The sequence below is a fragment of the Zeugodacus cucurbitae genome, chromosome 2 (genome assembly GCF_028554725.1).
Source record: "Zeugodacus cucurbitae isolate PBARC_wt_2022May chromosome 2, idZeuCucr1.2, whole genome shotgun sequence".
In the NCBI taxonomy this organism is placed as follows: domain Eukaryota; kingdom Metazoa; phylum Arthropoda; class Insecta; order Diptera; family Tephritidae; genus Zeugodacus; species Zeugodacus cucurbitae.
The window spans coordinates 49,526,211-49,540,477 of record NC_071667.1 but is presented as its reverse complement, the minus strand read 5'-3'; the positions used below and the strand labels follow the sequence as shown (position 1 = coordinate 49,540,477).

The window sequence follows — 14,267 nt, the reverse complement described above, 5'->3', positions numbered from 1 at the left end:
TTTCTTACTTCCATGTCTTTTTACTTTCTTTTGCTGCCAATACCAAAAAAATTCCTTTATATAACCTATATTTTATTAAACGTTATTAATCGTGTTTTGTATTTTGTTTCATTTTTATTTTGTCGAAATTATACTTAAGTAATTTGTAAATTACAATTTTCGAAATAAATTGGCCACACTTTACAATGATTGATGGTACATTAGTTCATTTTGGGGCTCATTAAATTACTATATAGATTTACATACGATTAAACAACTAAGCAGAACCCAAAGTGACTACTCTCTCAGTAGTAACCAAATGAAATGTCATGCAGAGGCTGAGCATTTCCTTGTGGCAAAGCATAATCCCGCGCCAATTGGTCCAATAAACTGCCGCCACCACCACCACCGGCACGTCCTTGCGCCTGTTGCTGGTGGTTGATCTGTGGTTGATAGCGAGGTAGAGGCGCTGGTGCAGACTGCTGTACTGGGCGGGCCTGTGGCGGTGGACCAAATTGTGAAGGCTCCAGAATGGGGCGACCACCGGACGGCGGTCCTAGGAAGTTATTGGCGCGTGCGCTGGAGGGTGCAGGTTGAACTGGCGCGGGGGCATAGACAGGACGTGAAACACGCACATTGGAAGGACCGTCACCAAAGTTCTGTAAACAAAAAAAAGCGAAAGTTTCAAAAATGATATCCAGTACTTAATTGAAAATAACATACCTGCAAATGTGAGAAGTCTGGTTCGGGACGTGCCGGGCGTTGCAGTGGAGAGTATAAAACATCAGTAGTACGTTGAGCACCCGGCACTTGTATTCTTGGTGGCGCTGGAGCGGCTGAAGCTTGTGGTGGTGGTGCGTACTGTATGCGTCGTGGTGGCTCCGGCTGTTGTTCTTGTTCTTCCTCATATTGTAGATATTGTGGTTGAGGTTGTGGTTGTGGTCGTGGCGCTGGTGCAGGGCGTGGCTGTTGTGGACGAGGTGGGCGCTACAAATAAATCGAATAATTATGAAGCATACTAGCATTAGAATTGCTGAGCTAACTTACGTAAGGTCTCTGCGGACGCACAGGTTCATCCTCATACTCCGGCTCCTCCTTGAGCGTTTCATCGACCAAAGTAGGTGGCGCTACTGTGATACCTTCACCGGAAGGTTGGAAACCATATTGATTGGCACCATATTCCACCACACGCACTTTGCCTGTCTCATCGACATAACCATATTTACCCTTAACCTCACCGGTCGCCAATTTTGTTTCGATTTTGAAGGAACCATCAGCGCCCTCATAACCATATGTATAGGAACCATCTTCGTTGTGTCTGTAAGTGTCAATTGTAGAGTTTGAAGTTGTAGAGTTTGAAGTGGAAATGTGTATATGTTACTGGGACTTACTTATTTATTTGCTTCAGTATAGGCACAGGTGTGGGTCGTGGTGCATCAGCAATACCAGCGCTGGGGCGCAGTCTTATCGGTGCAGGACGTGGCGTATTTTCCTGATAGTCCTGATAGTCTTGTGCAACAACCACGCCATACAACAGCGTGAAAACTAGAAATATCTGTAACTGCAATGAGAATAAAACAATTATTAGTATTTATAAAGAATTGAAATGTCAAAAAACTACAAAACAGGGATTATTTTCGTAGGCTGAACACAAATCTGCTTACTATTAGCATCATTAAACCATTAAAGCTATATATTAAACTAGGAAGCCTTAAGACTGAACATGCCTATTTAAACTTGACTCAGCAAGTTCACTTCAAATTTACATAATTTTGTTGGCATAAACATGTTTTCAGATGCAAAAAAGTAATTAAACCATTAATACAATATTTAATACTATGTTCATTATGGGCGGAAAACAAATGTAGTAATAAAGCTGGTTTCATTGAACCTAGAAGTAATTGTACCAATGAATTCAATACTACAGCGGTCTGCAAGAAATTGTTGTTATGAGAAGCCAAACCATAAATCATGCATACTTAAATATATGAGTAGCTATTTGCAATACAATAGGCACGCAATTCATATGAAGAAACTATTATTAAAGCTGCCGGAAACGATTCGAATAACAACAATCAATTAACAGCAAATACCGCAGTTAATTGTGTGGTGAGATATGGAACTAATGTTATATATTGAAATCAAAAGCCTTTGAATGACACAAAAGAAAGGCACTCTACATAGGAGTTTCGTAAGTGCATAGGTGAGTTGGGAATTCATATTCCATAGTTTCTCACTGCACTTAGCTATAAAGGGCAAGGACATGTCATTGACTTGATAATGCTATGTATCGGTTCATAATGCTATTATTTCGGTGTGTAAAATTTACGAATACCATATATGTATGCATATAACTTTTTGTGATTACCTAACCTTTCGATAGTACAGATTGAATATCACCCCACACCCATAACCACTTATACAAATTCCCTGTGTGACTTTTAAAATCTCAATTAATAAATTTTGTTCGCAATTAATTTACAGCTATGAAGTGTTAATGACTCTATTAGCATGTCGAAAAATGCTGAAAGACAGTCAGTCGTGGGAATTCGCTCAATGCAATACTAGGCACACCTATTGGCTTAACCGTATTATTTAGTAAAAACTTTTATTTCAAGAACATTGTTTGTCGGATACATTTTTCTCCATAAAATTTATTGCAAAATGCAAAGTAGGACAAGGCCTTCAGACAACTTTCATAAATTCATAATAATTATTCCAGCTTCATTGGTGTAGACATTATCGAAGAATATGATAAATTCAATCATGTTATTGGTCTTGTTTTAGTGGTGATTGTTTGAAATTTAAGCTACGATCTCATGCTTAACACATTTAGATACTTTATTTCGCGGCATATTTCGTTACAATGCTACAAAATGGCAATTTAAAAACCGAACTAATATACAGTATGTCAACTATTTGATCTCATCTGGGTACCAGAAAAAGGTATTTGTTTGCAACTTTTTTATTTGTTATGATAATCCAATTTTATTTCATATACAAAAGAATTAAAGGTAATGAATTAAAACAGAAAATTTTTTCAAGCAATTTTTTCATTTCAAAGAATTGTTAAAAATGTCTCTGCTGGACATTTGATCAATTGGTTGACATTCAAGATTTTTTTACTAAATATTAAATATGACCTCTTTTGGTTTGATTACTGCCTCAATGAATTTGGGTCAACTACCTTTATGAAGAAATCTCTTTGCAAGCTTTAGCTATACGAGAAGTGTGTTTCGGATCATTATCTTACTGGACGACACTTCCGACACATTCTTCACATAGAAGAAGAATATAAAATACACACGTTTTACTAAAAACTTGAATTTACCGATTCCACCACTATTAATTACAAAATAAAAATAAAAACATCAATAGCAGAACAATATATTACTAACTGTCATTTCATAGGCCTACTTAGTGAACTTAACTTTTTTTTCAAAAGTTTATTTTAACAAAAAAAAGAACAAATTATATTGTATTTTGAAATATATATGATCAAATAGTTGATATACTGTAGTTTTCGAATATAATGTGGTTTCGTAAGTTGAAGACCTATTTCTCTCTTACTCATATCCACTATGCATAAATTGATCCATTGCTGAAGAACATGAATATAATATACTTTCTGATCTAGATATATATGGAAATATATTGCAATAATTGTATTCCTGTCTAAAATATATATGATATTGTTAACCCTATATAGAGTTCCACCACTTCACTCCCTAATTTCCTACTTACCATCAAATTATTACTTTCAGCGTAAGAACTCATCGTTGACGATACAGTTCTAACATTTTAATTACACTGCAATGTGTTTATTAATAAATAATGCCATTACTTAGCGTAAATAACTCTATCAAGACATCATAAATAGACAACCGTGAGAGTGTGACCAAACCACGGACTAAAGTTTCGCTAAATCTGGCATACGGATTAGAAAAGACCACAGTATCTGTAGTCAGTTGAAGACATAGAAACATCATCTGGAACAGTATTACTAATAGTTTAGTCTCGCTGGAAAGATGAAAAGGCAAACGAGTCCCTCAGACATTTACTATAAAATGCTTTCGGTTATACGTTTTTGCTCACGCCGGATCGGTTGTGATATTATCGCTGAAGATTACAAAATCAACTTAAACACAATGGTCGTTATTGTAGCCATTGGCGCGTATTACCTTTGTTCGGTGCATACGATTATGAAATATATTGCGACAGATTGGACGGTGTTGCTTGATGTTTTCTCACCGGTCAGCTGCACCACACAAGGAATGGTGAAATTGATTTCAGTACTATTGTATCCAGAACTCTATCGAAAACTAGCACTGGACATCGGTCTAATTTATGAGAAATACCAAGAGTTGGGAGCAGCATACAAAGAGAAACTGCTTGAATGGAATACGAATATGAAAAAACTCTTAATTGCAATCGCAATTGTGTATTTCCTCACGGCGTTGCTAATTTTATGCACCCCGATTGTGCTGTACATATTTAAGGGTGAACGTCACCTCATATTGCTTTGCCAGGTGCCCGGTTTCGAGGTGGATACGTTTCATGGTTATTGGGTGACCAATGCCTTCAATGCATTATGCGTTTTCATAGCCGCTTTCGGTTTATATGCTGGCGATTTGTATTTAATACTCTTTTTGACACACTCAATATTCTTTCGCGATATATTAACTCTGAAAATCGATGATCTACACAAATTGATAGAAGCAGATGATAAGGAAGACCGTCAAACAAAATTGGTGAAAGATATAGTGGAGTGGCATCAGTATTACTTGGAGTGAGTGCATCTCTTAATTGTTTTCTGTCTAAATATATGTTATTTGAATCCACCATAGGTTTAATGATAAGTGCAATTTGCTCTTCTTTTGGACCATCTCCGCACATATTATATGCACCACGCTGGGTATCTTAAGCACTCTACTCATCGCTATGCTGAAGGATTGGCCTGGCGCCTATGCGTATCTGTTGGTGTGCTTTATCTGGTTGTATATGTATTGTATACTTGGTACACGTGTTGAAATCAATGTAAATATGTGTTTCCAATATCTAATTAAACAGTCATAATGTATTAAATATAATATGTTTAATTCTCTGGCACTAGAACGATCGATTCTGTACTGGGATCTACGACATCAACTGGTATTCCTTAGATGTGCGTAATCAAAATACCATACGTTTAATGCTAATGCAATCGCAGGCACCAAAAAATATAACCATCGCAGGAGTTGAACCGTTATCGGTTAGCACAGCACTCAAGGTGAGCATAAAACAAATCTCTCAGCTGAAGATGAATGAAATGGTCTTAAAATACATAAATTTTTTTAATTTTCGCAGATAACACGCACAATTTACAGTTTGGTTATGATGGTACTACGTTTCCAAAATAAACAGTAGATATTATGGAAGATTTGTAGACATGGAGGTGAAATGACTCTTCAGATCTAATAGTATTTACACAGCTTCTAATTTCAAGTTCAAGGTCAACAATGAACTCAATAAATAAAGAGATACATTTAGTATTTTCAAAGCACAGAATCATTGAACTTAGTTATTGCTCGATTTTGATATAGCTGATAGTCCAATTTTGTCTTAAATTTAAAATATTAAAATGTTTTTGTCAATATTATTAAATGCCAGTTCCAGGATCTTACAAAACATTTGGTGTGCTCTAACACGAAGATACAATTCAAAGAATTTACACACGTCATACTCCTGGGTAATTCCCAAATAATTTTTATACAAATAGGTTATTGATATTAAAGCTCGTTATGATTACTAAAGATTTGATTATGAGATTTATCCCATTACCAGAGTCCAGAATAGTACTATCCACCTCAAATCCATTCATCAAATATCTCGATCTTGTATTGTATTCGGTTCGCCGAATCTGGTGATAACGAGTTATTTCAGCCTCAGTCTGGCGAAAACTAGACAGTGAAGGAAAATGTGTTTTGATGTGTCGTCTTCTTCCTTACAACATTGACAATGACATACAACAAAATGTTTACCCTAACGCCTTGAGAAGCCATTGGACAGTGTCCAGTAAGGACTCCTACCATTGCTTCACACTCAGGGTCAAAATGATGCCACAGGGGTGCTGGTCGTTAGTCACCATCTACAGACCTCAGGTGAGGTCCACAGATCCAAAGCGAAAACGCAGGAGGATAGTGGAGTACCAACACGGTCCAAGTCTGATGAGATTGCGACTAGAGCGCCAGCTCGGCAGTTCCCATAAATTAACGATATAACTACAAAAATCAATGTGTTGATCTTTGAACATTTTTTCTAACCAACACAAACCAAACTAAACTAACTAAAATAAAGATAGATGAAAATCTCTTTCAGTGTCTTAGTTAGGCAAGGAAAATATCCCTCTTATCTTGCCACGTGCACATGCGTGCAACATTTCACTGCAAATCACTTTTGCAATCGCAATTAAAGCATTTCCTTCGCAATTAATTTACAACTATGAAGTGTTAATGACTCTATTAGCATGTCGAAAAATGCTGACAGACAGGCGTGGGAATTCGACCAATACAGTATTAGTTAGACCTATTATCGTAAGCGTACGATTTAGTAAAAAATTTTATTTCAAGAACATTGGACGTCATAGATACTTCGCTGTAGAGAATTTATGGCAAAATGGAAACTAAAACAAGGCCCTCAGACAATTTTCATAAATTGTTGAAAATAATTCGCATAAGCTCCAGCTTAATTGGTGTAGACGTTATCGATGAGAATTATAAATTCAATTATGTTATTGGTTTTGTTATGGTGGCGATCGCTTGGAATTTCATGTGTTCAATATATTCAATCTATAAGGACGTCACTACCGATTGGACCGTGCTACTGGATGTATTCTCACCGATCAGTTGTGCCGCTCAAGGCACAATCAAACTTTGCTCACTTATGCTGTATCCGAAATTATATCGCGAACTGGCAATGGATCTTGTGGAAATTTACAAAAAATATCAAGCAGTGGGACAAAAATATGAGACGAAATTATTTGAATGGAACAAGAGCATGAAGAATATTCTAATTATTGGTGCCTTAGTATATTTCTTGTCTTCTTTGCTGGCGTTGATCGCGCCAATATTTTTATACATCTTCAAGGGAGAAAGACATCTAATAATTATGTGTCAAATGCCGTATGTCGACGTGGCCACAGATCATGGCTATTTCATTACAATTGGCTACAATTTGCTGTGCGTTTTCGTAGCGGCTTTCGGTTTGTACGGTGCCGACTTGTATGTCTTTCTATTCCTAACACACTCGATATTCTTTTACGATATTTTCGCACTGAAAGTCGGTGATCTTCATGAGATATTGCGTCAAGATAATAAGGATAAACGTATAAAGCCACTGATTAACGACATTGCACAATGGCATCAGTACTATTTGGAGTGAGACATAACCCATTTATTTTATAAAATTTAATATATATTTTTCAGAAATTTAGCTTTAATGATAAATGCAACCAAATATTCTTCTGGTCCATCACCGCCCACATATTGTGCACCACATTGGGCATCCTGAGCACATTGCTCATAATTATGCTGAAGTACTGGCCGGGCGCTTATCCCTATATTTTCGTCTGCTTCGTTTGGTTATATATGTATTGCATTTTGGGCACACGAGTGGAGACATGTGTATATAATATTTATATGTGTATATAAATGGTTAAACAAAGTAAGATCTTTCATTTCTTGTTTGCACACAGAATGATCAATTTTGCGATGGAATTTACGATATCAACTGGTATGATTTGGATATTAGCGATCAGAAGACAGTGAGCTTAATGCTTTTGCAGTCGCAGGTGCCGCGCCTTATAACTATAGCGGGTATTGAGCCGTTGTCGGTGAACACTGCTCTTAAGGTAAATTCGATTACGAAATAATATATATCAATACGCTCAGTTGATTTTAAATCTTCATTGTCTTTGTAGATCACTCGCTCTATCTATAGCCTAGTTATGATGGTTATGCAGTTTAATGAATAGAATTGAATATCTAAAGCCATTAACTGGTACACAAAACTAATTAGTTGTTAATTTAGAAGGAAAAATGCTTAAATACATAACGATAAAATATATTTTTCTTCTGCAAAATATTTAATTTAAATGCTTATTGTAATATCATAAATCTATTATAATATCTTAATCTTTTTGGCGGAAATGAAAATTATTTCTTTTTTTATACTTGAGAAAATGGGAGTTGTTTCAGAGAGTGGTTCAGATTCTTGGACGAAGGAAACGACAAAGGGTTATTGCTTCATTATTTTTTTTAGAATTTTACATTTAAAGGAAATTATCTCGAAAAGTATTAAGAAGAATTAAATAAAATCAATATCCTAATTAATTAAAAATTAAAAAATTGTTACTTGATTTCCTTCTGTCATATGAGAAAACCAATAGAACACCACTATTATTTTCTTATAAGTACTAATCAGTGACAGTCATAATTTGGCGTTTGTTTATACTACTATATACATATACATATGTATATTATGACCACAAATCTGACTGATTGAAGACTGATTCATTAACTGGCTCTATAAAGCTTCATACTAATTGGTAGAAAATTCATGCACGCTTTTTACAAAAGAAACACTTCATGGGGATTATTTAATATTTCTTTTGTTTACGTTTCTTGTGCTGAAGTAAGATTTTTTCATTAAAATTATGCATACATATGTATATACGCCACACCATTATAGGCATGTATGCCTTGCCAATACCTTTCACTTATCCAAAGCTGCAGTGCGCTGTGCTAGTCAGTTGGTAACAATCAATAGTGTTGCATTAAAGGCCTTGGCTATTAAACAACAAACACTAGACCGCGTCCATTTACTGACCAAATGCTTACAATTAGCCAGTTAGCAAGTCATGCACGTCAGCATTGAGTTGCATGCTCTTAGCAGCGCTTAGTACAATTTTTGGATATGTTAAATTATACTCTACATGCCAATGCAACTGCATAGGTGAGTAAAATGATTAACATATAGGATATATATGTATATACATAAATATATATTTATATGATATACGACTTCCAATTCACGTTTTAATATAACTAACTCTCCACTCGAATACTCCACCCACATACACTTACTACCTTCTTGGTGATAGGAACCTTGAAGCCAATAAAATCGAATTTATTTGAGAAACGGAAAAATTTAAGGATGCTAGATTTTCGTCTAATTCCATACCATAAAATTATACACTTCGTTTAGAACATTCTTAATACGCATTATTATTCAATCAGTCCTAAGTGGTCAATTGATAGACCTACGACTTGAAATTAGTTAATTACAGAAAGTGCAACTCAAAAAGTTATGGTTTCGAAAGTCGAAAGGTTTGTTGCAACTTCTTTCTTTAACCATTTCGTATCTAGGCGATTAATGTAGTCGTTAAAACCAAAAAGTCGAGAATTATTTACAAGTAGTGATCATCATTGACGGCAACGGTGAATCTAACTTCAGCTAAAAACGTTCCGACAGTATATTACTCTGGGTGCAAGGGAATCTGCAAGACCTCTTCCTAATTCGTATCTCAAATATCAGTTTTACCTGTACCTGTCTCTACTGAGAGGGATTTGGCAATGTTTGTCCGACGAAACTCTAGATTTGCAAAAATATTTAACTGATTTCGAAACTTTCTTTTGGTAAATCGTTGCATTAGAATTTGCCAAAGCTCTGGATATAAAGGCCTTGTATTTACTTTAACAACTGTTTTGACGACTATCACTGAAATTATTTAAACCGAAACAAAACATCCTAGTAAATATTTATATATATGAAGCGACAAAATCAAGGTCAAGGGCATTTCTTTTGATGTTTAACGAATTTTTTTAGAACACGAGTCTCTATGATCTTTCAATACTTTCGATACTTCTATTGAAGTGCAATAAAGCTGCAAAGCAAACCTCAGTCTTGGTTATTTCTTTCCATTGCAATCTTTGGGGTCCAAATACGGACGACACAGTGCGTGCGGTAGAAATTCGAATGTGTTCCTCGAATGTCACTTATATCGATCAACTTCATTTTATAATCATCCGCAATTGTTTTATGGAATTTTTTAAGTTTTCGATTCGAACTTTTCGACCCGCCTGGTATATTTCTAAAAAAAATTCTCGTTCTGGCTTAAAAAAATGTATTTAATTATTCCGATTTATACTATTTAAGATTTGTATTATTTAATAATTATTGTAGAGAAAATTAAAAAAAAATTAGAAAACCTTCTTAATTATATACTTCACATATATATGTATATGTAAGAAAAAATTACAATTTATGGAGTTACGTAATTAAAGTGAACACTCTCCAAAATTTAATTACTCCTACTAAATCTATGTAAATGCTTATGGGCTTCTCATTCCAACAAATCACCTGTAAAATAATGCAAGCCAAGCAACTTGTGTCTACAACGAAGAGCCAGTGAACCGTTAATGCCAATTGGAAACACAGTTAGACGATGGTTTATGGAGTCAAGAGAATATAATGCACTTCTTATCTAGTTTTCCAATTTTCGTGTATGTATGTGTAAACATGAATATGTATGTGAGTGCATACATTGTAGGTGCAAAGCATTCCGGTTTTGCAAATTAGGTGAAAAACTGTAACGATCGACAGACAGTGGTCCAAACCACAATATCTAACGACTGCGGCGGCACATGTAATAAATATAAATAACGTAACGGGTTACCGAATGCATAACTGATAGCTAGGGAGAGCATGCAGAGTTTTTTCGCACACTTTTGTTGAGCATTTCATAGGAATCGTTTAGAAGTGCTGGTTCAGGAAAAATCTCAGCGAAAGTGTGTAGTACGGAAAAGTATGAAAGTCCCAGATGCGATAATAATTTCTGGCATAAATTATTGGCTAAAGACAACCTAGAGAAAATATTAATCGATAATTTCCTTATTTTGTGAAACGAACCCGCTCTTCATGGCGCATGTGTCACTCATAAATGCACTAAGTCACTGCGACCGTGTTAACCAGCTGCTGAGTGGTATTTGTGCGTGTGTGTGTGTGAGCAAGCGTATATTGAATTCACACAGCACTTTGTAAATTTGCATACAAAATTATAGCTTACTTCGTGGCGGTATTGCTGGGAAATAAAATTGCAACGACATTATTCGAGTAGCATAAAAATGCATTCGAGTTGTGTTGAAATTCAACTAACTACTGCCATTTACGTAAGTACCCACGTATATACATATATATGTATGTACTTCAATGTGTGTATATATAAATAATGAGCTTAAAATATGGTTATTATAATTAAGTTTCGAGTTTATTGTTTAATATTATGGCTAATTATAAATTATTTAGTTATCCATTAATGAGATTCCAATAATTTTGTAGCAAAAAGATATGAGGACTGTTGTTACTCGCGAGGTGCAACAAAAACAAATACGTTAACAGAAATCAATCACGGCTAAAATAATACATTAATTACTAAAACAAAAAAAAGAAGAATTTTCTCACACAATCAATTGGTGTTGGTGTCAAACTTCAGAAAAATCATTCGTGAACTCTCGATGTACTTCTTCCAAGGGAGTGGCTGACGAATCAATGTAACCAAATCAGTCAATTATAATGGGTTAGATTAGCTTAGGTTAAGGGGTAGATCTCCGCAGATGCAGAAAATCTCACATAGACAGATTCGACTGTCCGCCCGGAAAACTCCTAATGGATCACTAAGGCCCTTATGATGCGACAAAGCGCTTGGACTCTATAATAATGTTCTTAAGTTGATTAATGTCGATTCCAGTTCGCCAAAGTTATGCCTGCCGAGGTGTTTGAACCTAAGTCAAGCGAATGTTGGAAATTGAAGGAGGTTGGGCTTGGACGATTCCTCTTCGCCTTCCTCCAAACAGCTTTGGCAACTAGTGTCTGACTCGAACCCTAGCCTAACCGCATGTGTGCTTATTGGGCAATGACCAGTAAGACCGCGGAGAAATGAGCCTTACTAAGCGGCTGTAGCTGTAAAGACCGTTTTCAATCCACTGTGGGCCAAAAAGACCTCGCAACTGCGCAGTATTTTGATTCCAAAAATTAAGATCCCTTAAATATCGACTTCATGTCAACTTCTCATTTATCTCTCTCTCTCTTAAGCGACATTGATAGCTATGATTTGAAGATCTATAAACGAGATTATCCTCTAATAACTGATGTGTTTATAACTTTAATTTTTAAGTTAACTTAGCCCAGTACCAGTGGTAACAATGACCTGGTTTAAGTCCACATTGTTTAAATAGTACTCGTGGTTATTAACCATATCTAAACCTTGCTTTAAATGTGTAATTTCTCTATACCTCTAACAGCTCAATTAATGACTCTTTAATTAAATCAACATCAGCATAATAATATCGATTATTGAATCTATTAGAACAAGAAAAGAGAGATACTTCTTTCTTTCTATTGGATAAGAACTATCTCTTTTCAGGAATAATTGGTTAGGTTCTATGGCTGTTCCCTACATACTATAAATCCTTTGTTACACCTCGATAATCGAGGGTAATACTCAACAGAAGTTAACTAACCAGAGATTAGTTCTGTGTTAAATAATACTAAGCTGTATATATTTACATATGTCGAGAAAGCAAAACTGGTTAGGAGTTGCTGCTTTATAAAATATAGTATATAAAGCCAGATATAGAATGACTTAATAAGGCTATTTTGCCATTTGCAAACTGAGAGAAGTGGTTTAATGATAATGTTTAAGATTATGAAAACTTTTTGCAATAAATTTTAATTTTTTTTGTGCACTCTTATAGTAGGTGTTCTCTATATATATATATATAATAGAATATATAGAACATACAAGAATCTTAAAATATTTAGTTATAGTAATAAGCTAATTAGTTAATTGGTGGGGTCACGTCCAACTGTTAAAGAATCGAAACGTTCAAAATTGTTATGACAACTAACTACGACTTCAACTTTAACCTTTTCACACTTATTACGCTATAAACTAACAATACTCCAGTGTTCAAATATAGTTAGCTTAGCAGACAATTCAACTCGAGACTAAGCAAAGCTAAGCTGTGACAGCAAGACAAGTTATCCGTTTTTCCCTCGTCCACATTTTTTGTTCTTTTTATTTTTTATTGAAATGACTTTATATGCACTTTTGTTTTTGTAGTTTTACATATAACCACATTATAATATTTCTATTTCAGTAGTCGTAACTGCTAATGTTTTTGTTGTTACATACCGCATTCATCGTTGCACTGGGTAGATTCTGTTGTCGATCGGGTCACAACAATATTTATAGGGAATTCCGTCTGCTCACAATTACAATTTTAACTTTATTTTTTATTGTTCTAATTTGAAGTTGTGACTGTTATTTGTCAACTTCACGCTTTTACTTTATCTGTCAAATTGTATTCATACAACAAAAAATAACTTATAACTGTAACTATGGCGGTGGTCTGCACTTCGAACGATATTGACCATGCCCCGTTTGGTAATGTCTTTATTTGTATTAAGCGCGTCTTTCAACTGAACCGCTACAAAGTGGTTTGGGCCTTTTTATACCAACCACCAACCCCAAAGACCACAAACGACGAAAGCATCATACGCGCGGACAGACGTAAGCGTTGAAAGCGCAGCGGTGGCGTTAGGGGAGCAGGCTACTTCATGCAGAGTAAACAAGATGAATAGCTTGATAATTGAAAGCTCAGTTGTGTTGCATGTCCATTGCGACGCGAGCAGCAGCGCCACATCAGTGGTAAAGTTAAGAGCGCGAGTGTAGATTGTGCGCATGCACAAAAGCAAGAAAACTTCAACACCATCATGAGAGCCAACTATCGGCTAGTCGCAGCGACAAAGCTGGTTTTTACAAAGCCGTGATTTTAAAGTTTTGCAAAAACTTGCAATTGTACGATCACTCACCAACTTAAGCATTCATTCGGGTGCATATCGCTGAGCTTACTTCAAGAAGTTTCAGCTCATGCTATGGTGAATAAGTGACTTTGGTGAGCACATGCCTTTTCTGCGCTCCAAAGTGCGAAAGAATTATAATCTCTATATAAGGCGGACTCAGGAGTAATTGTTTTTGCATGTGAGTAATCTTGCTTAACACGTATGATTGCAGCAAAAAGGGGTTAAATAGATAATGATGTTTTAATACTTTTTTATATTATAATATTTATACTCACACGGTATTGAAATTTTTAAAGAAATTATGTATTTCTGACCTCTTTGACGTTTTTAAAATGTTTATTAACGACTAAATTAGTTATGATTTTTGTAAATTGCTATCGACTGAA

At 35.4% G+C, this 14,267-nt stretch overlaps 3 protein-coding genes across 3 annotated transcripts; 2 read left to right on the top strand and 1 right to left on the bottom strand.

Annotated features, from left to right (window-relative positions):
- Positions 1-94: 94 nt before the first annotated feature.
- Positions 95-13,515, bottom strand: LOC105215666 (tyrosine-protein phosphatase non-receptor type 23). The gene is made up of 5 exons (XM_011189694.3): positions 13,211-13,515; positions 1,371-1,540; positions 1,027-1,297; positions 703-966; positions 95-638 (listed from the first exon to the last, which is right to left on the bottom strand). Exons 1-5 carry the CDS (start codon positions 13,217-13,219, stop codon positions 285-287), a joined length of 1,068 nt encoding a protein of 355 aa, XP_011187996.1. The 5' UTR covers positions 13,220-13,515; the 3' UTR covers positions 95-284.
- On the top strand, positions 3,744-5,572 carry LOC114804387 (odorant receptor 67d-like). Its single transcript, XM_029042529.2, has 4 exons — positions 3,744-4,768; positions 4,827-5,016; positions 5,093-5,248; positions 5,326-5,572. The coding sequence occupies exons 1-4, from the start codon at positions 4,008-4,010 to the stop codon at positions 5,383-5,385; spliced, it is 1,167 nt and encodes a 388-aa protein (XP_028898362.2). The 5' UTR covers positions 3,744-4,007; the 3' UTR covers positions 5,386-5,572.
- LOC114804388 (odorant receptor 67d-like) lies at positions 6,576-7,990 on the top strand. Its single transcript, XM_029042530.2, has 4 exons — positions 6,576-7,394; positions 7,451-7,640; positions 7,712-7,867; positions 7,937-7,990. The coding sequence occupies exons 1-4, from the start codon at positions 6,634-6,636 to the stop codon at positions 7,988-7,990; spliced, it is 1,161 nt and encodes a 386-aa protein (XP_028898363.1). The 5' UTR covers positions 6,576-6,633.
- Positions 13,516-14,267: the final 752 nt, after the last annotated feature.